Source organism: Schistocerca cancellata, chromosome 2 (genome assembly GCF_023864275.1).
Source record: "Schistocerca cancellata isolate TAMUIC-IGC-003103 chromosome 2, iqSchCanc2.1, whole genome shotgun sequence".
In the NCBI taxonomy this organism is placed as follows: Eukaryota; Metazoa; Arthropoda; class Insecta; order Orthoptera; family Acrididae; genus Schistocerca; species Schistocerca cancellata.
The window spans coordinates 74,364,812-74,390,309 of NC_064627.1; the positions used below are offsets into that span (position 1 = coordinate 74,364,812).

The following is a 25,498-nucleotide window of genomic DNA, read 5'->3' on the forward strand; positions in this document are numbered from 1 at the left end:
AACCCTGAGGAGGAGGCAGGAGGAAGGTGGGGTTAGAGTTGGTAGGAAGGGTGGATGTCAGGTCGAAGCTCATCATCTGGAAGGGGTAGATGGTGGAAGTTGCATTGGGAAAGGAGGTGGAGGGTGTGGAGATGGAGAGAGGGTGGGACACAATGGTAAAAGTGCGGCAATGGGCTGGGGATGGAGAGGAAGGGAGACACCAGGAGGTAAGGGCGATCAAGGCAGTGGATAATATATAGGGAGCAGATGTGTTCAAGGAATAGGAGAAGGTGGGGGAAGGGGCTGAGGTCATAGAGGATGCACGTGGGGGACAGAAGGCAGATGCAGAAGGCGAGGCGGAATGCATGGCATTCGATTTGGAAGGATTTATAGAACCTGGGAGGGTCAGAAATCCAAGCAACACATGACAAAGGGTGGGGCGGATCCAGGATTTGTAGGTGTGAAGGATGGTGAAAGGTTGCAGACCCCTTGTGCGGCCGGACAGGAGTTTCAGTCTGTTGTGACCTTTGTGTTGGATGGTAAGTCGATGGGGAGTCCAGGTGAGGTGGCAGTCGAGGGTGAGGCCAAGGTATTTGAGGGGAGGAGTGAAGTGGATAGGATGGCCATAAATGGTGAGGTAGAAATCATGGAGACGGAAAGAGCAGGTGGTGCGGCCTATGATGATCGCCTGGGTCTTGGAGGGGTTGATACGGAGGAACCACTGGTTGCACCAAGCGGTGAATTGGTCAGTATGGGTTTGGAGAGTACGTTGGGACCGTTGAAGGGTAGGATAAAGGGCTAAGAAGGCAGTGTCATCAGCAAATTGGAGGAGATGAACAGGCAGTGGAGGTTTGGGCATATCAGCAGTTTACAGGAGATAGAGGAGAGGGGAAAGGACAGAGCCTTGGGGCATGCCTGCAGAGGGATAGAAAGTATGGGAATTGTGGATAGTCACATAGGATGGACGACAGGAAAGAAGCAATGAGACAGAGGAAGTTTCTAGGGAGAGCATTGGTCTGGAGTTTGAAGAGGGGCCTGGGATGCCAGACATGGTCGTAGGTGTTCTAGAGGTGAAGGGAAACAAAGATAGTGGAGCGACGGGAGTTAAGCTGGAGGGAAAGAATATTGGTAAGGTTAAGGAGCAGGTCGTCGGCTGAGAAGGAAGGCTGGAAGCCACACTGGGTAAGGGGAAGGAGGTGGTGCTGGTTAAAGTGGCGGTGAATACGGTGAGAGGGGATGGTCTCGAAGACCTTACTGAACACAGAGGTGAGGCAGATAGGATGATAGGAAGAGGTATCAGAGGGGGTTTGTAGGATTTAGGGAACAGTAGGACACAGGAAGTCTTCCACAGGTCAGGATAAAATCCAGTGGAGAGGAGGACATTGTACAGGGTAGCAAGGACAGCCAAGAAGGATGGGGGGGATTCCTTGAGGTGGCAGTAGGTGACGCCATCATGGCCAGGGGCGGTATTGCGTTTGGAGCAGAGGACGAGTGTGATGTCGGGTGCAGTGATAGGAATGTTGATGTCTGAGAGGGGTAACTGATCCAAGTACTGGAAGCTAGGGGCGAGTGGTGGAACAGAGGAATCAGTGCGGTCAAGGACGGTGGGGAAGAAGGAATAATCAAAATGGGGATCGTCAGGAATGGAGAAGACCTCAGAGAGGTGGGAAGCAAAATGGTTAGCCTTACTGAGACTGTCAGGAAAAGGTCGATCGTCATGGAGGATAGGGTAATGCGGGGTGGGATGTCTACTAGTAAGGCGGTGGAAGGCTGATCAGTACGTGGAGGAGTTGACAGGGAGGATGGAGTTGAGGCGTGTGCATGTCTGGCACCAGTCCTGGCGTTTCTTTGCTGTAAGGAGGTTCCAGATGTGTGACTGTAATTTCCGGTGGCGAATGAGTGTATCCCAGCGGTAGAGCCAGTGGGATTCACGCAGAAGGAGGACGGCCTGTGGAGGAAGCGTAGGGCAGTGAGGGTGGATGAGTTTGGTAGGGACATGGGCCTCCACAGCGTCAGTGATGGTCTTCTGAAGGAAGGAACAGGCATGGATGATGTCAGCATGATGGTGAAAGGTGAGGGGGTGGCTTTCGACCTGTAAGGCGAAGTATTTCCGATAGACATCCCAGTCGGGATGGCGGTAGTTACGGACAGACGTTAGAGGGGCGACTAACAGTAGTCCACACTTCCTTTTATACTGGTGCGGTCCGCCTCTCGTGACATCTAGTGGTCAATTTCGCAGTACATAGAGCTGCCCGCAAATTTTTTATCAGGCAGTGTACGTAGTGTTTTTGTCTACCAAAACTCATAGGGTAATGATCCAAAATACCGAAGGAAAAGCACTGTCAAAATTTTGGCGACTAAGGCGCGCTGCAAGATTTTTTCTAAATGTTTAATTTAGCTACAGCAGCTATCTGTACAGCCCTTCCTGCCTAGCGCTCGAAGCGTCGAAAAAGCAGAGGTAGCCACGACAGGACCACGTACCGCGCAGCGTAGTAAACAGTCCGAAGCGCACACAGGTTAATTTTAACCACTGAAACCTTAAGAAAAGCTTCCAACTTCATTAATTTTTGAATAGGTTGCAGTTCACATCGCCCGCTAAACTGTTGGAGATGTTATTTTTACATGAGTGGCTAGCAGAGGAAATAAAATCATGGCAGGCGACGTCCATCAATCGGGACTTTAATTTGATGACTTTAAATATTTTATAACAATTCTTATGGCACAGTTCTTATTGTAATTTGCATTCACACATTTAATAGTGATTTCTAGTTTTATTTATACAGAACAGGAATGGAGTAAGAAATGGTCCTGGCCGTAATTCTACGCACTATTGTGCTGCGTGCCAAGAATACTTGATCAAATTCGTAAAATCTGGTGATGCAAACAGACAATGCAGAGACGCCTGGAGTTTAACATTAATGTTCAACTGATAACCCTGAAATGACAAAGAGCTATCGGAAATTATATTATCCGTCAGTTATCTGAAAAATGCTTTACACTGTTGAAAAATATTTTTATCGAGAGGTTGAATCACGCTATTAGTTCCGAGTGAAATTCGAACTGTATTAACAGTCATTCCGTCAACCTGCTTAATGGCAGATGTGTCGTTATGTTCAGTCCAAGAGTCCGATAGAACTAATGAATTTTTCTCTGCAGATGGTAAGAGAAGGATTCGCTGTGCGGGGTAGCCGTGCGGTCTCGGGCGCCTTGTCACGGTCCGCGTAGCTCCCCCCGTCGGAGGTTCGAGTCCTCACCCGGGCAACGGTGTGTGTGTTATCCTTAGCGTAAGTTAGTTTCAGTTAGATTGAGTAGTATGTAAGCTTAGGGACCGATGACCTCAGTAATTTGGTCCCATAAGAACTTACCACAAATTTCCAAGACGATTCGGATGAAACACTGAAAATTATTGTCTCGTATTTTTCCAAGATCTTGTGACGTCGATTAAAAAACTTTTGCAAGTAAACAACCTTTTTTTTAAATCTTTTGTCCTAATTTTCCTGGATGTTTGTGAACACAGAGATAAAATTGTGGAAACATTAATCCACTGGTACTAATCGCTGGCGTTGTTGTATGCGAATGTGTCATAATGTTCATCGACCGCACAAACGTCTCTTTTTTTTTCTCGAATGATAAGTTACGGTGTGCACGAAACCTGTATGACTGGCATTATACGGATCTTTTAGGGGATAACAAGAAGCCTCGTCTTCACGTGAACTATGAATTTTTCTATAGTATTACTTCTTAATGGCATCTCCTCAACACGTTTACCTGAAGTAAACTTCGCAATTTTGAAACCTTCTTTTCCGCATAATTTCCTGAATCCAGATCGAAGAACCCTGGAAATCAGTAATGTTCATCGCACTTGCAATTCAGAGAGCCCACTGTAGTAGATCTCTCTCAGTAATAGTGCAGCGACTCCCACAAAAAGTTCTAAAGTTCTCGAATAGTTTTTCTTTCACACTTTTACGAGTTTCATTTTGGCACATATACTTCCTGTAAATGTTTGTTCTGTTTATAAAATTCATGTTCAGATTTTACGAAATGAAACCAGTTTTGCACACTGTTTAAGTCCAAACGTTTTCCCCTTTCTTTTAAACTTTCCTTTCACACTTAAAGCTATTACCGCACATGTTTTCTTCCGGTTAGGAAGGTGCTGTGCTTTTGTTGTGGTCTTTAATGAGCATAACAATCATTGTTCGAAAGACACGTATACTTACTCATCATGGCTTCTCCCTCCCCTAAAAAAAACAATAAAAAGAAATACCTCCATCGCTATTCCTTCCCTACTGTTACACAGTACATAAATACACAGTAACACACAAAAAAAATGGTTCAAATGGCTCTGAGCACTATGGGACTTAACATCTGAGGTCATCAGTCCCCTAGAACTTAGAACTAGTTAAACCTAATTAACCTAAGGACATCACACACATTCATGCCCGAGGCAGGATTCGAACCTGCGATCGCAGCGGTCGCGCGTTTCCAGACTGAAGCGTCTAGAACCGCTCGGCCACAGTGGCCGGCCCACAGTAACACAATTAAATAGAATTACACACATACAATAATCTAATAAAGAAGTTCTAGGCAAAGTAGTGGAAAGGTTATGTCGGCAACAATGCAAAACACAAACCACAACACATACTTAGAAGTATAAAAACGAACAGAATACAGTGGTGTGCATAAAAGTGTGTTGCGAAAAACATCATAATGCATAGTGCTGCAGAACAACTAAAAATTAGACCGAAATTATCAGTGTCTAGCGCAGAAAAACAACGATGTGCTAGCAGACGGCATTTCCCGAAGTAAGCGAGAAATCAACCTAAAATCACCACCACTGACGATGCTTTACCTCAGGAAAGCGAAACGCGTCTTGTGAAAAAACAATCTCGCATTTTTGTAGTTGCAATGACAGAACAAAAAGACCCTCAAATGGTTCAAATGGCTCTGAGCACTATGGGACTTAACATCTTAGGTCACGAGTCCCCTAGAACTTAGAACCTGCGACCGTAGCAGTCCCGCGGTTCCGCACTGAAGCGCCTAGAACCGCACGGCCACCGCGGCCGGCAAAAAGACCCTCAAGAATTATAAAGCAAGTACGGACACTATGTGCACACAAATGAAGAAATTAATCAGTCGTTCCTACAGACAGGCCAACAACACCTCTTCAGGCGATTATAGAGTCACAACTTCGGGGCCGCTGAATGTGGCAGCAATCTGAAATATTGAACGGTCGACGCGAAGTGTTCCGAATTGTGCCGAATTTAACCATCAATACTTGGGGGCCGGCATCTAACTTACCACACCCCTACCATAGCTAGTGTATAGGGGGCTTATAAAATATGAATTTCTGTAGGTTACCAGTTAAGGGGCTCCGGAAAGGCTCAAAATCATGAAAAGTTCAATTTTTACTTTTTTGCGTTTTCTGAATCTGCAGACTATTACCTTTTAATAGATATATAATTTATTCAATTCCGAAGACTACAACTATTTTTAATTTTTTTTTTTTGAAATGTGTTCTACATGGGCGTGACCCACAGTGGCGCTGTTAAACTGCTGTCAAATGGTGTTATTATTAACGTCCGTGTTCATCAGGTACATTTTAGTGATGTGAGATAAAGTATGTGTTGTGGCTAACCTGTGATGGTTCAATATATATCGCTGGTGTGATTGTCGATTGTTTCATGTTTATTTACTCTGTCGTTATCTCGAAAATATTCGTAATTAATTCTGTTTCTTCAGTCTCTGTTTTGTTGAAGTATAATAATGAGTAAAAGTAAAGTTGTTGTTGTGACTTTCAATGATGGCAACATTGTAAGGTGCAAGGTATTTAGAAATATGGGAATGAAGATAGGTTCTAACATGGTACGAGCGATGCTTGCTTTAGACAAGGAACGCCTTCGGGCTGCAGACAGGGCTGTAAAGAGTCTAGAAATACAAGCAAGAGTAAACAGGAGGAGGAACAAGAGGAAGCTGGAGGAGGAGTTTGCAGAGGATGAAGATAATCCATCCTATGGACCTCGAATGCACTGAAAAGTTAATCCAATCTTTGTCGCTCGATTCCCAAAACTTTTATTTTCTCATACTAATTACATGTTTTCTAAGGATCTTCCAAACATATTTGTTTCAAACTTTCAGTAAATGTTACACAGTACCTTCTGCATAATTTAACACAGCCTTTTTCCAAAAAAACTGTATATTTTTGAATATATAAATAAAAAATTGCAAAAAAATGTTGTGAATTTTCATTACAATTGAAAAAAAACCATCTTTAATAACTGAACTAAAATTTTGTAAAATCCCTGTGTTAAGTTGTAGCCCATATTCCAATAAATAATCTGTAAAAAGTTCAACTTCCTACCTCAAATACTTTGTGAGGAAAGATGTAATTTATAAGCGTTATTTTAACATTGCAAGTATAGGGCGTTCCGGAGCCCCTTAATAATAAGACTGCTACATACCCGCCCAGAGATGCCGGTCCGCAATGTCTGTAACGGCTCCTGAGCATTCTACACCACTGGTGTAGAATGTCCAGACGAGTAGTAGTTAATGCTTAAATAAACCAGTACCATAGTGCAGCCAGATGGAGAGGATCGTCGTGTGGCTTTCAGACGACAGACATGCTGATGGCGACCATGATCCACCTGTCGTCGGGCCAGTTCGCCGTGCTGTCGGACATGGTGCGCTGCTCCGGGAGGCTGGCCGTGGGCCGCCGCGGCGCTGGCCAGCCGGAGGTGCCCACCATGGAGGCCGCCCTCGCCTACTGCGTCCAGTTCCACGAGCGACTGCTGCGGTGAGCAGCGTCACGGGCGTTGTGGAGTGAAGCTGCATGTCTCGCCAACTGTGTGTGTGTGTGTGTGTGTGTGTGTGTGTGTGTGTGTGCCCCTCCCATCAGTATGACTGTGTGTCGTCCAGTTGGACCAAACAGGTGCCCAAGTGTTCAGAGGCATTTCCTGCCGTCCTGGTTTAGTTTTGCAGTGATCCCCATTAATGGCTTCAGACAAATGACGGAGTACCAAGGCGAACATACACTCCTGGAAATTGAAATAAGAACACTGTGAATTCATTGTCCCAGGAAGGGGAAACTTTATTGACACATTCCTGGGGTCAGATACATCACATGATCACACTGACAGAACCACAGGCTCATAGACACAGGCAACAGAGCATGCACAATGTCGGCACTAGTACAGTGTATATCCACCTTTCGCAGCAATGCAGGCTGCTATCCTCCCATGGAGACGATCGTAGAGATGCTGGATGTAGTCCTATGGAACGGCTTGCCATGCCATTTCCACCTGCCGCCTCAGTTGGACCAGCGTTCGTGCTGGACGTGCAGACCGCGTGAGACGACGCTTCATCCAGTCCCAAACATGCTCAATGGGAGACAGATCCGAAGATCTTGCTGGCCAGGGTAGTTGACTTACACCTTCTAGAGCACGTTGGGTGGCACGGGATACTTGCGGACGTGCATTGTCCTGTTGGAACAGCAAGTTCCCTTGCCGGTCTAGGAATGGTAGAACGATGGGTTCGATGACGGTTTGGATGTACCGTGCACTATTCAGTGTCCCCTCGACGATCACCAGTGGTGTACGGCCAGTGTAGGAGATCGCTCCCCACACCATGATGCCGGGTGTTGGCCCTGTGTGCCTCGGTCGTATGCAGTCCTGATTGTGGCGCTCACCTGCACGGCGCCAAACACGCATACGACCATCATTGGCACCAAGGCAGAAGCGACTGTCATCGCTGAAGACGACACATCTCCATTCGTCCCTCCATTCACGCCTGTCGCGACACCACTGGAGGCGGGCTGCACGATGTTGGGGCGTGAGCGGAAGACGGCTTAACGGTGTGCGGGACCGTAGCCCAGCTTCATGGAGACGGTTGCGAATGGTCCTCGCCGATACCCCAGGAGCAACAGTGTCCCTAATTTGCTGGGAAGTGGCGGTGCGGTCCCCTACGGCACTGCGTAGGATCCTACGGTCTTGGCGTGCATCCGTGCGTCGCTGCGGTCCGGTCCCAGGTCGACGGGCACGTGCACCTTCCGCCGACCACTGGCGACAACATCGATGTACTGTGGAGACCTCACGCCCCACGTGTTGAGCAGTTCGGCGGTACGTCCACCCGACCTCCCGCATGCCCACTATACGCCCTCGCTCAAAGTCCGTCAACTGCACATACGGTTCACGTCCACGCTGTCGCGGCATGTTACCAGTGTTAAAGACTGCGATGGAGCTCCGTATACCACGGAAAACTGGCTGACACTGACGGCGGCGGTGCACAAATGCTGCGCAGCTAGCGCCATTCGACGGCCAACACCGCGGTTCCTGGTGTGTCCGCTGTGCCGTGCGTGTGATCATTGCTTGTACAGCCCTCTCGCAGTGTCCGGAGCAAGTATGGTGGGTCTGACACACCGGTGTCAATGTGTTCTTTTTTCCATTTCCAGGAGTGTACGTTTGTAGCCAGTGGCGGTTGCTATGTAAGAACACAAGACCACTTGAACACCCTAACTTTCAACACCTTTGAGGATTTATTGGTTATTTTTCTTTGAATGTTGTTAAACGTAACAATGATGCTGCAATGTGAGAGACGCGGCACTTAAATCAACCGCGCTACTGCTCCTCTAGACTCCCTGAAACATGGCATCAGGATCGCGAGTACACCTTCAGTTGTGCACGATTTACGAAGCTTTTGAGCATGCGCAACTCCCGTGACGTAATTGCCTTAGGAGCCAAATTCATACGGGTTTGATAAAAGACGCGCACCGTTCACGATATGCACTTGCCACTCAACTAGAAGTTTGCGTCAATGCCACCAGGTGTTAACACACTGCAACCGAGTTCTATCCCCGGCACAAATCCTGTTAGACGATAGCACATTCCTCAGATACGCTAATTCACTCACTATATAGTAAAATTAGATCGGACGCCAGTATATGTTAAAGTTGTGAGTTTCTCGATGAATTATAGAATATTAAGTTATGAATTTCTGTCGTACAGTAATCCATTTGAGGCGATGAGAATCATAAGGGTCTGAAGCACATCATTGTCGATTGTGAGATTGTAACACTTATTCCTACTTCTGACATGTGTTAATCTTATGGTGAATCAGGTTTATCTGTACTGTAGGTCCACATTTTATGAATGAAAATTCACGAAAAGACGTATGTATCACTGCTTTCTCTGATATTCACTTAAATGTGGGATCGATGGCGGTGTGCGTTAGGCCCTTACGGATTTCAGCTCCTCATTTGTATTCCAGTCAAGGGACCATGTTTGCAGACATTACAACTTGAAATTACAATTAAATCAATACCATGAGCTGCTGACAGCGTTGATATACATCAACGGGGACAGTTGTAAACGTGTGCCCCGACCGGGACTCGAACCCGGGATCTCCTGCTTACAAGGCAGACGTTCTATCCATACGAGCCACGGAGGACACAGAGGACAGTGCGACTGTAGGGATTTATCGCCGGCACGCTCCCCGTGAGATCCACATACTCATCTGACAGTCCACACACTACATTCGTAGTGCCCCTGCCATTATTCCCATTACTTGTGGCAGACAATCCACCGAGTCCCGTGAGAGTTCAAGGCGAATCGTGTGCATCCGCACTGAAGAAGGTCATCAGCCAGTTAGCCTTAAACGATATGAAGATGGCATCTGTTCTTCCGGACATGCAGTTTCTTTAGTTGGCTAGAGTGTAATATCGCCATCGACTGTAATTTGCTTTTGTGTGTTGGGATCCATCTCCTTTTTCTCCGGTTTCCCGAATTTTCTCATATTATTATAAGCAACCAATGAGTTTCAATATTATTTGCAAAATTAAAGAAGGCTGATGGCTGATTCCACGGTACGCTTAAAAGTTTGGGCGCCGCAACAGTATTTCGTAATCTAATACGACAAGACCATCGTTCATTTAAAAGACAGATGAATGGCTAGCAGTGCATTTTACCGATGCAATGCTTTTAGCGGCCATGTTGTATATCTTCAATTTTAACAACGCTTTGTATTATTTTACTATTACAAAGCAATAAATTGATTTTTGGTGAACTGTAGAATATGAGCCGTACACCAAATATCCGAATTATGAGAAGCTGTCGAACATGCTCAGGCGGGCAAGCTTACCTTTTCTTCACAGGTCATTGTCGATTCGACAATAAATTTTCCTTTCAGACACGAGTCTGTCTAACATCAAACAACAACTGTATCTTCACATCAGTTTTGTCTTCCCGCAGATTGGATACATGAAAATGCAAACACAACATACATCAGAAATACAAAATTTTATATCCGACGTCCCAAGTTGGGCGCCAAAATGACACGTTGTTGGCTCCGGTATTTGAATAAAACGGCAGAATTTGTGAAAATCAAAGTACCAATGAGCAACGGTCATTGTTGATGGTGGCACACATTCCTTCTATTGTATCTGATACGCATCTAAAAATAATGCATCGATTTCAAAATAAAGTTGGCTCGTGAAGTTTTTACCATTTACGAACCATAGTAATTTATCACCAGCATCAGTTCTGTGGGGCCTGTATCTGACAGAAGCGAGAGCAGCAGATTCACAGTTCGGAGACAATGGCCAGATTATATGTAATTTGTGCTTGCTCAAAATGATCGTAAGGCAATATTAAATGATCCGCAGATAATCTCAGGGACGCGGTTTGATTACAACAGAATAAAATCAATGGCTGAACGCGCATTGCATTCGGTACATTGTGTCTATTTACCATGACCTGCTAAACTCGCAGTTCCAGCTAGCTGTTCTGAGACGCACGTTACAAAAAAAATAAATCATAAACCATATACCACTTAATTCCTTTCAAATGAAACAAATAGAAACCGTTTTTAAGATATTTAATTACTAATCAAAACTAATTTTGCTGCAGAGAGACTTACATAAAAACGTCTGTTCAGTTCGATGGAGACAATAGAAAAGAGTACAGTTTGCTGAGAGAAACTCCCTATAAAACATTTGAAAATACAATTCCTCCGATTTGTTTCAGCCAGAGGTTGATTTCTGTGATCTTTGATCCAAATTTACAGTTCACTGACGTTTTATTACATTTTTCATAGGCAAGATGAAACATTTTCTTAAGAAAAGAGCCCACATCCGCGCAAGAAAATCACTTTGAAATATTTTTTTTATATTTAAAAGGAGTTGACTTTATCCAAGTAAGGCTTCACTTTAGCTCTCATCAAGTTATGTAATGTATATCAGTAGTGCCGTATGTAATTTTGGAGAACATTTCTCTTGGAGCACAGCGGTTTATATATTATTTAAAAATGGACATGAACAGTCACAAGCGCAAGAAACTTCTTTTTTTATGAGGCTACAGGTTTCGGTCTGTTTCACATCATCTTCAGACCGCACACTAAAATATTGTACATACAATAGAATTGGAGGGATTTAGTAGTATATGAAATATATCTTACATAACAAATAATAAATAACAAATAATAAAAAAGAAATTATACCCATGATGCCAACTGTGGTTGTGAACGGAGCAGGCGCTACGACTCCACCGGCGCTAACTGCCAAAGAGAGTAATACAGCTGTTGCTCAAATACGCGATGTTTCCGCCCACTGCGCACCGAATTATATCAGCGATAGCTGGTCAGGCATACAGGACGTCAAACGGTTGTTACAATAAAGTTCATACAAAATGATCACCCGAAAGCTAATAACAGATGAAGAAACAGGAGCATTATATTATATAAAGTGACTGCTATGAACAGCACTGCGTCAGTCTGTGATAAAAATATATATAAAGAGATAACCGAACATAGTCTGTTGTGAGAACATCAATAGCCATCTGTGTGGATTTCTCACAAACTCGTAGATTCTATGGCAGCAAAGATGGCAGTTATGTGACGCTAATCGTTCCCATTGGAGACGGCGTAGTCATATCGATATGCGCCATCCAGCAGAAGAGCATCTGAGAGCTGCAACAGCAGCTGGATGTCAAATACGTACTGGCATGCAGGTCGACATGTAGAAATGCATGCAAGTTATTGCTTATTGTTCTTAGAACGCAGTGTCAGGGAAAATACTGCTTGATCGACGACGTTATTTACCATCAACTTGGGGGAACCGATTTCAAAGTTGCAAGAGCGACTAATTGTTACCAACTATTGGCATGCAAATAAGGCGACTGTCGTAATATATGTCAGGTCTCCCAGACGACACTAACAACATAACAAAGCGTAATACGTAAAGCATCAAAAAGGAAAACAAATGTAAGTTACATCAAAAGAAGTATGGCACAAATCTCATTGATCCTGCGAGGTAGTCAAAGACATAAAACAATGAGCATAATAAATCTGAAGTTTAAAAACCTGTGAACATAGTTGTTCCGTAAAACAGTCAGATATACAGAGACATAGGTTACAACACTACGGTATAATACATCCTGGACCCATCTAAATAGTCATGACCGTAAAACAAATGCATAAGCAGTCAGTGTGTGGTCTAAAACAAAGCTCATAAAAAAAGAAGTTTCTTCCGCTTGTGACTGTTCATGCTCATTTTTAAGAGCCGTACGTGTTTTTTAACATGTTAGGACAAATCTTTGCGGATTTTAATACATAATACACGCAATTTTGTTTTATTTCAAGTGTGCTACGAAGATTACACTTTATTCATTGCCAAGTCCAGCTTAACTCCGCGTGAACAGACGTCTTGTGTCGTTACCTTCTCCATATATTTTGAAATAGCATGTTTTGAAGTAACTTGTAGGATAACCAAATGGAGAACAAAGGTGGTTACGATCAAAGAGTAAAGAGAATTATACAGCAAACTGGACGAGGCACGATTTTTGAAATTCTTTGGTTGGTACTGTCTAATGTTTTCACGTAGTGAGCAGTTTGTCACTTTGGTTCTCCTTGTGTTATGCGTATTGCTTCAAGTCATCACGTTTAGAAGTGTAGTTTTATACTATCAGAGTCACAGATGACGTTTCTTGACGTGATATATCCCAAAACTTTCACAAAAATGCCAAAACGGAAGTTTGTATTTACTAAGGAATTTAATTTCTGAAACTACAACAGCAAAACGAGAAATTGTTTTGCATATTATGTAAAAGTACTTTTTCAATCAACCGTGGAAGCTGATGTGATGTCATGCAACACATTAATGGAGCATTAATGTGAAGAAATACAAGTTGTCTATTTCAAGCAAAACTCGTCCCAGAATATGATGTCTTTTCTTAAATAATATGAGAATAGCGCCAATATAAATGACGAAGAAGAGCTTCTTGCTGCTGAGAAACGTTTACTAGCTTTCCATGCAACGAAAACTAACCATTTCTTCAGGTCAATAAACTGCACTTCTGCGATCATCAGGAGGGTACTTGAGAAGAAATTTACCTGTTGCAGAACAAAGTGCGAATCTGTAACAGTAAACGTGTTGGCCCCATATGTGCTGGCTCCAATTTGAGAGAGAGATATGAGCAACCTATGGAAGTAATAACCATTGTCTATCCCCGTTACAGACCTCATTATGTTGATGTGATGTATTGCATTTGCATGTGGCAACAACAAAACAATAACATATTTACTCGAATAGTAATACAAGATATTTTGATGTCTCTTTGGTCCGATTTTAACAAGAAAGTACAATGATCTTTGTAGTGTAGCATAACCGCAAATCTGCTATACAGATATGGTATTAACTAAAGTTTCCGCAAAATCTCAAGTCATTTCAGTTTCTCGTTTGTGTCCCAAAATGTCGACTAACTTCCGCTTCTACTTTGTGTCTCATATTTTGATTTTAAAAATCTTGCCACCCTGGCTTACTTGATCTGTAAGTTAGATAAGTAATGCCAATACACGAGCTATGTGTATTTTTCTTTTACTGTTGCAAATCAATTAAGTTACAACAGTAATGCCATGTATGTTTGGCATTGTTGTAGAAAAATTTTTTACGTATTTTAATAAATAATATAGAGAATTTTATTTTGATAAGAGGTCAAATTTTCGTTCGCCTCAGAGACCTGTGTGGAACCTTGTCTATCAATGTCCTTGACCAAGCAGTGTTTACGAATCTAACGTACTGTAATTGATGCATTTCGAAATTATATTAGCGTTTGTTGCTGATGAAGTTTACAAATTTTTGACAAACATTTTTGACATAGAAATACTGAAAGTTACACTAGTATTGTCAATACGTTATTAATTGCTAATTTCTAAAATTACCGTGACTTTTCCTGTGTTTTCCTGACATGCCAAAAAATGTGTGTAAATTTCTAAGGGACCAAACTGCTGAGGTCATCGGCCCCTAGACCTACACACTACTTAAGCTAACTTATGGTATGAACAACACACACACACCCATGCCCGAGAGAGGACTCGAACCTCCGGCGGGAGGGGCCATGCAATCAGTGACAAGGCGCCTCTAACCGCGCGGCTCTTCACATGCCAGAGAGATTGAAATTAGAAGTTGTATCCCTACTATTGCTCAGGAAAGACTTCTACAAAAGTGTCAAATTATCATGTTCGAACCACTTTTGACACATATCTTCATTAGCTGATTTCGAATTTAGGTTCTGTTCCAGTGTAACTAGGTACTATTGTGTTGTTTCTGGCTATAATTACCCCACCACTGGCGTCTGCTCTGACCTTGCGATAAACTCGTACGTTTCAATCTGAATTTAGAATTTCATTGCATTGAAGATCTGAGTGAGGGGGATTATAATTGACCCAAGTATGTAATCTGATTCCAGATGTGTAACCCGATACCAGTAAGCTTCAAATAAGATTCTTATCTTGGCTGAAACATACACTGCTATCTCCTTTTTCCTGTCTCTGACCATCTCCTACCCCCCTCTTAGCCCATTGCGTCCTCCTTGCTCTGTCCCTCTTCTCTCTGGCCATCTCCTCCTATTCCCTTCGTCTGTTCTCCTCCTCCTATTCCCTTTGTCTGTCCACTTCCTCCTCCCCATCTCTCCCCATCCCTTCACTCTTTCTCTCTCTCTCTCTGTGTCCATCTTCCCCTCTCCCTATCTGTATCTGTTTCCTCCTTTCCCCTCTCTGTCTCTCCTCCAGCCTTCTGAGTCCCTCACCCCAGTAGGAGGTTGGTGGTTCTCACCCTCCACAGTATTTCTTTCCAGATATTAAGCAATATGTCTACCAAATTTGGTAGGGGATTTCTACCTGCAACTTCACCCGTTTGTGCACATTCCACATATATCTCACATATACGGGGTGAGTTAAAAAAAAAAACTTTACAGCTTTGGAATGATATAGAAATTTTTGTTGAGATAACTTACAGACTCGGTATATGAGTCATTTTGTAACAAACAGTCTCAAGTTTCACATAAAAGTGTCATGTAGGGTAGTATGAAGAGTATGGCACTTGGCACACCTGTAATAGTGGAGGACCTTACTGCCCTAGTCTACCGTGCGACAACCACACGTCTTGCCTCATGTGTGTGGAGTTCGGCACCGCCAGTGTAGGGCCTGCATTGATGTATTAGGTACACAGTTCAAAGCCTGTTTGTAATGAAGACAGTGCGATGTACTACTCACGTTGGGTTTATTGACGTGATGTGAAACGCATACCCATCTTAGATTTCAATGCTGTCCAGTGCCCAATCTGTACGTTTCCAGACATGGGCTCGTTCTTGAAAACTAATTAGTGTGCCTTCCCACACAAGATTCTAAGCATTGTCAGTGTTTTTTTTCGGGACATCCTGTACGTGGTCAACATTGTTGCCCCTAACAAAATTTGAAAGTTATCATCAAAATGCGAATTTACCCTTGAAACTTTCCATCAGTATCGTTTCCGTTTTTGTTTCTTGATTGTTTATGACCAACTGGCATAGCATAGGATTAATAATTGAAAGTTTCAATTGCAGAGTTCGAGATATGACTGGAATTCCATTTTTCTCTATTATTTCGCTTCCATATTCTTGAAAATAAATGTTGGAACTAGTTAAGTTCAATAAACAACTAAAAACGTACGACAGTCTTTTATAAATCAGTACTAATCCCCTGGAGTCCGATAGACACCATGACACTAAATGCGTTGCACAATCGTGTCATAGCTGTTAAGGGATTGTTTAACTATGTAAAGCTAAAAACAGTCCACTTTATTGCCGAAGAGTTTCCAAAAATTCTTCAACAGCCATCTTTCCAGCTTTGCAGTTACTGAGTGGTCGTTCTTGACTGCAGAAACACTTATGCTGTCCCTTCTATGCCGATTACAGTTCCAAAAAGATCTGAATAGTTTCCACTGATGTCATAGAAAGTTGTTAAGCCTACGCCAGAAACTCATGCAGGAGTATTTTGTTAGAGATGGAACACTGCCTGAAGCCATCTTCTTAAGGGAGATCATCCTTTGCTTACTGCAGACATGTGAGGATACACGTAAACATGACATTGCCAATAACCAGAAAATGTCCTGTCAGAACTGGCCACCATATGGAGGAACAGGTCCAGTGATTTTATTACGCGTCTGCTGCTAAGACATATTGTAGCACGCACACCCGGTTTATTTGAAACTCATGCATAGTAAAATCGCCACTACTATTTCAGGCGTGTTCTCTAATATCTTAAAAAATTACCACACTGAACCACTGTTGCTTATTCTGAAGACTTCTTAGCGCTTTTTGTATGTTATTAGGGCCCTCAGTGGGCCTTGGCATCTCCAACCACCTGTTACCATACATCTTTGCTCTCTATTTTTCTGTTTCATCTTGGCAGCGTTACCCAACAGTGTCCATCCATTTTGCTCTTGGCCAACATTGCCTACTGGTGGAATATAGTTTCCTATTAATATCCCCTTTGGCATCTAGTCGCGTGCCGTCTCTCCCATTTACCACTATCAGTGTATTCTCTGATAAATTTTACCACATGTTTGTCTTGTATATGTTGCTGTAATTCATTGATGCATTTTATTCTCCAGCCATCTGCCTCTCTCACAGGCCCATATTTTTTTCACAAGCGTTCAAATGCTCCCAGGTTGTTTCTGCAACTGTCCAAACGTCTGATACATATGAAACAATTGGTTATGGAAAGGAGTAGTATACTACTGATTTTCTATTTATAAATTTTTAAGAACGAGCAAATCCACATCTGGCCATCGAGGGTTAGGGTTTCCTTGTTTCTCTAAGCCGTCTGAACGCTAAATGTCGAGGCGGTCCCTCTGAAAAGGCACAACTCGTCTTCTGCCCAGTCCTTACCCAGTCATAGCTTTTAGTGTGTCTCTGGTGACCCAGTCATCGACAGGACGCTAAATCCTAATCTTCCTTCTTTCCTTTGGAAAATACGCTCTATTTCCAGCTTACATACTATGTCTCATATTTCATTGGTTAAAAGGATACCGAGATAAATGAAGTCGCTAACACGTTCAAAATATTTGTCAGAGGTCTTCATGTCGAATGGTGTTGTTCTGTTCTTAGAACGGAATCTTAACATATATTTATCTTATTTTTATTGGGAATGGGTCTTTTTTCCTCTCTTCTGCATCCATATATTTCTTGCCACAATTGCAATATCATTCGAATATGCACATATCCGCCCAAGTTTCGTCATTATAATACCTCTTTTCTCCTTTTTTTTGTACCTATGCGATGGTAAGATACAGTAGAGACGCCATCATTTTCCTTCAGTTCAGCTGTGAGGCTTAAGCTCTTGGTCATTTTGTTATTTACCTTTATTTTTGCCTTCCTGTCCACTGTCAGCTTATCTCGTCTTATTACCTTGTCACAAAGACATAATAGTTCTTTTAGTGTCATAAGCAATGCTTGCCTCTTAACTCTATCATAATCGCATTTAAAATCAACAAACAGGAATTGGAGACGTTAGTTGTTTTCATTATTTTCCTAGTAACGAACAACAAGGCCAAAGTACCTCAAGAACCAGACTGATAAATTTTCAATGCGCCTTGTTATCCTTTCATTTATCGCTACCGAGGGAGAGAAGAGTCGATCATGCAGTCGACGCAGAAGTCTCCCCGGTACTGGACAGTAGAATGGTAGACTGCCACAGCTTTCGTATAATGAACCATACTGGTATTGTCCTGATTCAGGGAAACGTTCAAAAACCCAGATCGAGATAATCGAACAGGTATTGGAACGTCAGTATTATTAAATATTAGTCATGTATGTTAAGGCTGAGTGCTACCTCGCTCGTTCGTAGCGCTATATACTGCCCAATCAGCAACTGCAGTTTGAGTGACGTGTCTAAGTTATATTTCCTGAAAAAAATAACGTTTCTTAAAAAGTTTCGTGCTACCCAATAGTTGGCATCCTCCTTTTTGAATAATAAAGCGTGGTGATTTTTGAGGGATTTTTTCAGATGGATTCTACCTGGCGCTTCTACCTAGTTGGTGGTTCCAGTTGAAAAATCCATCAGTCAGTAATTTTTTTAAACATTTTTGGAAGTTGACTATCAACAGCCGTCAAGTAACGTATAAAATGCTTGTTCAACCATCAGCAGCTCCTATTTTAAACCAAAATAGCAATCGGTTTCAATCATGGACGATATTCACGAAAACAATTAAAATGGTTTAAGCAATCACATTAAATTTGTTACTTAAATAATGTTCTTCAGTACTTCTCTGTGTACTCTTAGTATGGTTGGTTTTAAAAGCCTTGTGTCGTATATTGATATTCATGACATGCTCTACACGTTATTTAAGTAACGACAAATGTAATGTGGTGGGTTAAACAAGTTTAAACCTTATCCGGTTCATGACTAAAACCGGTTGATATTTAGATTTAATAAAAGCTGCTGATAGTCAAAGATGCATTTTATACAGAAACTTTTTTTTATTTGCACACGAAGTTTCGTGTAATATAAAAACAATAACACTATACAGAACAGAAATATGAGAAACTAGAACTGTGTACACTGAGGCGATTAAGGTCATGGGAGACGGTCCTCCTTTTGCTCGGCGTAGCAACTCGACGTGGCATGGACTGAGCAAGTCCTTGGAAGTCGCCTGCAGATATAATTTAGTCATGCGCCTCAATAGCCGTCCATTATTGCGAAAGCGTTTACGGTGCAGAATTTTGTGCACGAACCGATCTTTCCATTATGTCCCTGTAAATGTTCGATTGGATTCATATCGGGCGATGAGGGTGACCAAATCATGCACTCGAATTGTCCAGAATGTTCCTCAAAACATTTACGAACAACTGTTGTCCGGTGACATGCCGCATTGCGATCCATAAAAGTTCCTTCAATGTTTGGGGACATGAAGTCCATAATAACCATTTCCAGTCAGTGATCGCTTCATCTGCACCACTGAACCCAGACCATTCCACGTGAATACAGCCCACACCGTTATGGAAACACTACCAGTGTGTACACTGCCTTGTTGACAAGTTGGGTCCACGGATTCGTGAGCTCTGCGCCACACTCAGACCCCGCCATTAGCTCTCACCAACTGAAATCGGGACTTATCTGACAAGGCCACGGTTTTACAGTCGTCGAGGGTCCAGACGACATGACCACGAGCCCAAGAGAAGCGCTGAAGGCGATGTCGTGCTGCTAGCAAAGGCACTCGCGTCCGTCGTCTGCTACCATAGCCCACTCAAGTCAAATTTCGCCGCACTGTCCTAATGGATATGTTCGTCGTACGTCCCACACTAATTTGTGTGGCTGAAGCGTGACTTTAACTTTCAAAATCTTTTCTTAAAGAATTTACTTTATTTACTAGCAATTCGTCAAGAACATTAACACATTTAATCACACTAGGTGAGCGTGGAAGTAGTTGCCAGGGAATAACTGATGAAAGTGAAATTACCTTTAACAAATGGGAATTTTATTCATAAAAGCCTTTTCAAAAACGGATTTAAAATTTATACGCAGAAAAGCACCCTCGAAATATCAAGTTACAATTTTATTTAGAGGCAGAAAGAACAATATTGACAGTATGAGCCTTCGGGCTGAGAAGCTTGCCGCTCCCTTTCAACACGGCCGTAGTCACGACCGCTCACAACAACCTCTGAAATTCTGCACGGGTGCAAATCTGCAACACACCAGATTACTTTAAACTAAAAATGTTAACAACTCACACAATTAACTATGCACCCCGTAAGAGGGATGGAAATGGTACAAACACTCACTCTAAGAAATTATTTGCCACCGAAAGTGCGCCGGCCGATGTGGCCAAGAGGTTCTAGGCGCTTCAGTCCGGAACCGCGCGACCGCTACGGTCGCAGGTTCGAATCCTGCCTCGGGTATGGTTGTGTGTGATGTCCTTAGGTTAGTTAGGTTTAGTAGTTCTATGTTCTAGGGGACTGATGATTTCAGCAGTTGAGTCCCATACTGCTCAGAGCCATTTGAGCCACCGAAAGTGCAATTTGTTTTTAAAAGGACTCTTACGGAGGAAGGGTGGCAACTTTATAAAAAAAATTACTCATGAAATTCAGACTTACATAAAATGTACAACATGCTCTACATTACAAATATACCGCCTCGCAAGATGATAGGCAAGATAAAAACATATTTCAGGAATTCTGCCTTTACCTCGTAATTCTATAAATTCGTTAACACCGAATCCAACAAACATGACAGAGGCAGCTATTAACGTATGGCAAACCGACAGACGGACAGACAGAGACTAACTGCCTAACAAATGCGGACGAGAGAGAGACGAGCAAGCTGGGGACGAGAGACTGACCAAGAACACACGTAGAATTTAACAAGTTAAATGTAACAACATATCACCAATCACCTTCTAATAAACTGCGATGTTTGGCGAAGACCTGGCGCAGCACCCCCAAAACGCTCTCCCGAACCGTCCGCTGCCAGCCACTTCAACGGACACAGGAAGGCGCGCCTGTCTCCCGTCTCAGGGCGGCGCAGCTCGCGCCGGCCAGACCGATGTCGTGGTTGACTCCCGTTGCTCTCGTGTCGGCCGTGAAGCCACTACCCCGCGGTATACGGGGCGGCCCACTGGACTGACGTGGCGACCTCACATGCGCCGACGCTCCAGGCGGACAAGTCATCTGGTATCTCAGTGCGCGACCGATCAACCGATCGATCCAACCGCCAATAACCGTTGCCCAAGCAACTCGAGCAGACTGGCGGCCTAACACATACTAGCACTCTGGCCGACAGACAGACACTGACTGCCACACACTGACGCGGCGGACCAACTGACCAGACTCGCCGCAAACAGACTGACTGACCGACTGACCACTGGCCGAGATTTTTTTTCCTTTTTTTTCTTTTTTTTTCTTTATTGAATTTCAATTCCCCCCAAAGGGGAAGGGCTGGCAGCTGGCAGCTTAGTATGCCGCTCTTCAGCCTACAGACTTTGTGAGAAAGATGAAGAGAATAAATAATAAAAACAGGCGATAAAATCGGAGACTTAAAGAGTAACATGGCGAAAAGAAATCGTGGAACTTAAAACAAAGAACAGAGGGATGATGATGCTAATAAAATACATACGAAGCAGACAGGTAAAACAATAGGCAGACAATTAAAAAACACGGCGACAGTCTGGATTCTGTTCGCAAAAGACATAAAATTCACACCTAGCGACAGCATGGTTTCTGTTCGCAACAGGAGAAAGACGAACAACACTGAATAGTCACTGGAACACTGCACTAAAAAGTTGGCAAATGTGACATACCACAGCCGAGAGCAGGTGGGGGGAAACTGGACAGATGATGGGAAAACAAAAAAGGGGGGAAAGGAGAGTAAAAGCGAAGGGGGGAACCGGGGAAGGAGCTGATGGAGGATGAGGACCCATAAGAGGGGTGGGGGGCAGACACGACAAGGAGTGGGGTAGGCAGAGGAGGGGAATACAAAAGGACTTGGGGGGGAGAAGGGAGGTAGGGAGAGGTTTAGTGGGGAGAAAACAGGACGGAAGGGGGGAAGAGGGAGCCCAGGGAAAGGACAGAGGAAAGGAGTGGGAGTGAGGATCATAGTTGATAGGAGGGATAAATGGAGGGAGAGAGGGCATCGTCCGGGAGGGGGAGTTGATGGAAGCCACCTTGGGAAAGGAGATGTAGGGTGTAGAGATGGAGGGTAGGGGGGACACAACGGTGAAGACGTGGCAGGTGGCGGGGATGGGAGAGGAGAGGAGCAACCAGGGGGTAAGGGGGTTCAAGATGGCTGGAGGTGTAGAGGATGCGGATATGTTCGAGGAATAGGAGCAGATGGGGGAAAGGAATGAGATCATAACTGGCCGAGCTGATAGCGCCCCTTAAATGCACCTGAACAGGCTACCTTTCCCCTTTCCCACCAGAGGGAGATACCAAAGCTGCGACTGCCACAGTGGCGCCACCGCCAGAAACGGAGGGCGACTGCTTCACACTACGCGCTGCGTCGCGCTCTTCAAAACAGCAAATTTTTACCACGGCTCAGTGGCTATTTCAAGCAGTGTTGCTTGTCCATTGACAGCAACAACTCTACGCAAACACCATTGCTCTCGGTCGTTAAGTGGAGGTCGTCGGCCACTGTGTTTTCCGTGGTTAGAGGTAATGCCTGAAATCTGGTATTCTCCGTGTACTCTTGACATTGTGGATCTCGGAATATTGAATTCCCTAACGATTTACAAGATGAATTGACTCAAGCATCCAGCTCCAACTACCATTCCCTTTTCAAAGCCTTTCTTGCCGTGTGCCCATAATCACGTCTGAAACATTTTCACATGACTCACCGGAGTACAAGTGACAGCTGCGCCAACGCTCTGCCCTGTCATACCCAGTATACGCGATACTGAAGCAATCTGGATATCGCTGTCCTCAGCGTATATATCTTTCGGTTGGGTTGTTTGGGGGAAGAGACCAAACAGTGAGGTAATCGGTCTCATCGAATTAGGGAAGGAAGGGGAAGAAAGTCGGCCGTGCCCTTTCAAAGGAACCGTTCCAGCATTTGCCTGGAGTGATTTAGGGACATCACGGAAAACCTAAATCAGGATGGCCGGACACGGGTTTGAACCGTTGTCCTCCCGAATGGCGTATATACCATACGTCTAGCGAGTGCACTGAGTTTTCCCTTACTTTTTTGCAGCCTGGTCGCCGACCTCGAAAGCGTCAACTGGTTCAGCATGGCCTTCAACTTCGGTGTACAGTTAGTCATCCTGAGTTTTCTGGCGTACGAAGCACTTACGGTAAGTACGCTATGTGCCAAGGAGAATGAAGTAGAGGAGAGAGGTTTCCGCATGCGTAGCACGGCACGCGAACTGGCACCACTGCATGCGGGGTCGGCCCAGCAGTCTGCTGGCCATTGGGCGCCGCACTGGACGCTGGATGCCGTCGGGGGTGCTGGTGGCGTCCACCGTAGGATGTGGCACAGACCTCTGGGCGACTCTAACACTCTCAAACCTTACAGTGTTCATAAACGATAATTTATACTTATGTATTACACGAGTAACATACAGGGTGTTTCAAAAATGACCGGTATATTTGAAACGGCAATAAAAACTAAACGAGCAGCGATAGAAATACACCGTTTGTTGCAATATGCTTGGGACAACAGTACATTTTCAGGCGGACAAACTTTCGAAATTACAGTAGTTACAATTTTCAACAACAGATGGCGCTGCAAGTGATGTGAAAGATATAGAAGACAACGCAGTCTGTGGGTGCGCCATTCTGTACGTCGTCTTTCTGCTGTAAGCGTGTGCTGTTCACAACGTGCAAGTGTGCTGTAGACAACATGGTTTATTCCTTAGAACAGAGGATTTTTCTGGTGTTGGAATTCCACCGCCTAGAACACAGTGTTGTTGCAACAAGACGAAGTTTTCAACGGAGGTTTAATGTAACCAAAGGACCGAAAAGCGATACAATAAAGGATCTGTTTGAAAAATTTCATCGGACTGGGAACGTGACGGATGAACGTGCTGGAAAGGTAGGGCGACCGCGTATGGCAACCACAGAGGGCAACGCACAGCTAGTGCAGCAGGTGATCCAACAGCGGCCTCGGGTTTCCGTTCGCCGCGTTGCAGCTGCGGTCCAAATGACGCCAACGTCCACGTATCGTCTCGTGCGCCAAAGTTTACACCTCTATCTATACAAAATTCAAACGTGGCAACCCCTCAGCGCCGCTACCATTGCTGCACGAGAGACATTCGCTAACGATATAGTGCACAGGATTGATGACGGCGATATGCATGTGGGCAGCATTTGGTTTACTGACGAAGCTTATTTTTACCTGGACAGCTTCGTCAATAAACAGAACTGGCGCATATAGGGAACCGAAAAGCCCCATGTTGCAGTCCCATCGTCCCTGCATCCTCAAAAAGTACTGGTCTGGGCCGCCATTTCTTCCAAAGAAATCATTGGCCCATTTTTCAGATCCGAAACGATTACTGCATCACGCTATCTGGACATTCTTCGTGAATTTGTGGCGGTACAAACTGCCTTAGACGACACTGCGAACACCTCGTGGTTTATGCAAGATGGTGCCCGGCCACATCGCACGGCCGACGTCTTTAATTTCCTGAATGAATATTTCGATGATCGTGTGATTGCTTTGGGCTATCCGAAACATACAGGAGGCGGCGTGGATTGGCCTCCCTATTCGCCAGACATGAACCCCTCCGACTTCTTGCTGTGGGGACACTTGAAAGACCAGGTGTACCCCCAGAATCCAGAAACAATTGAACAGCTGAAGCAGTACATCTCATCTGCATGTGAAGCCATTCCGCCAGACACGTTGTCAAAGGTTTCGAGTAATTTCATTCAGAGACTACGCCATATTATTGCTACGCATGGTGGATATGTGGAAAATACCGTACTATAGAGTTTCCCAGACCGCAGCGCCATCTGTTGTTGAAAATTGTAACTACTGTAATTTCGAAAGTTTGTCTGCCTGAAAATGTACTGTTGTCCCAAGCATATTGCAACAAACGGTGTATTTCTATCGCTGCTCGTTTAGTTTTTATTGCCGTTTCAAATATACCGGTCATTTTTTAAACACCCTGTACGAGAGCGTCCTGAAAAGGAACGGCTCGAATTTCGTAATCTATTCTCAGTACTGGTTGACGTGTTGTGTGTCACGTGTGTTACTTGGTCGATTTTTCCGCTTCGCTGACGTAAGCTGCAACCCCCTGCCAAAACAGGGCTCCGGATTGCCTTATGTAACATAGCGATGTGTAGCATAACCACACTGAAGGAAAAAATCGCGACACCAATAAGTCATTGTACGACGTAAACTAAAGTTGGTAAGCTTGTTTCCACATTTGAAAGACGTTGTCTATTGCAATTTTGTGCCAGTCGTGTAAGGTGCTGGTTACATAGTGCAAGATGGCAGCCCAGTTACTGCAGTGCGGCTACTCGCAGCGTGTGAACACGTCATACGAGTTACTGTTGTGCGCGAGTCAAATGGTTCAAATGGCTCTGAGCACTATGGGACTTAACTGCTGAGATCATCAGTCCCCTAGAAATTAGAGCTACTTAAACCTAACTAACCTAAGGACATCACACACATCCATGCCCGAGGCAGGATTCGAACCTGCGACCGTAGCGGTCGCGCGGTTCCAGACTGTAGCGCCTAGAACCGTTCGGCCACTCCGGCCGGCTGTGTGCGAGTCGATCAGCAGCTCTCA

General features: G+C 44.2%; 1 protein-coding gene across 1 annotated transcript in view; it reads left to right on the top strand.

The window, feature by feature from the left end:
• Positions 1–25,498, top strand: part of LOC126150946 (odorant receptor 13a-like) — a 199,007-nt gene that overhangs the window by 68,198 nt on the left and 105,311 nt on the right. Inside the window, exons 3-4 of the mRNA XM_049915909.1 lie at positions 6,588–6,769; positions 22,960–23,059. Of these exons, the coding sequence (XP_049771866.1) occupies positions 6,588–6,769; positions 22,960–23,059 (282 nt within the window). The remainder of the gene's footprint in view (positions 1–6,587; positions 6,770–22,959; positions 23,060–25,498) is intronic.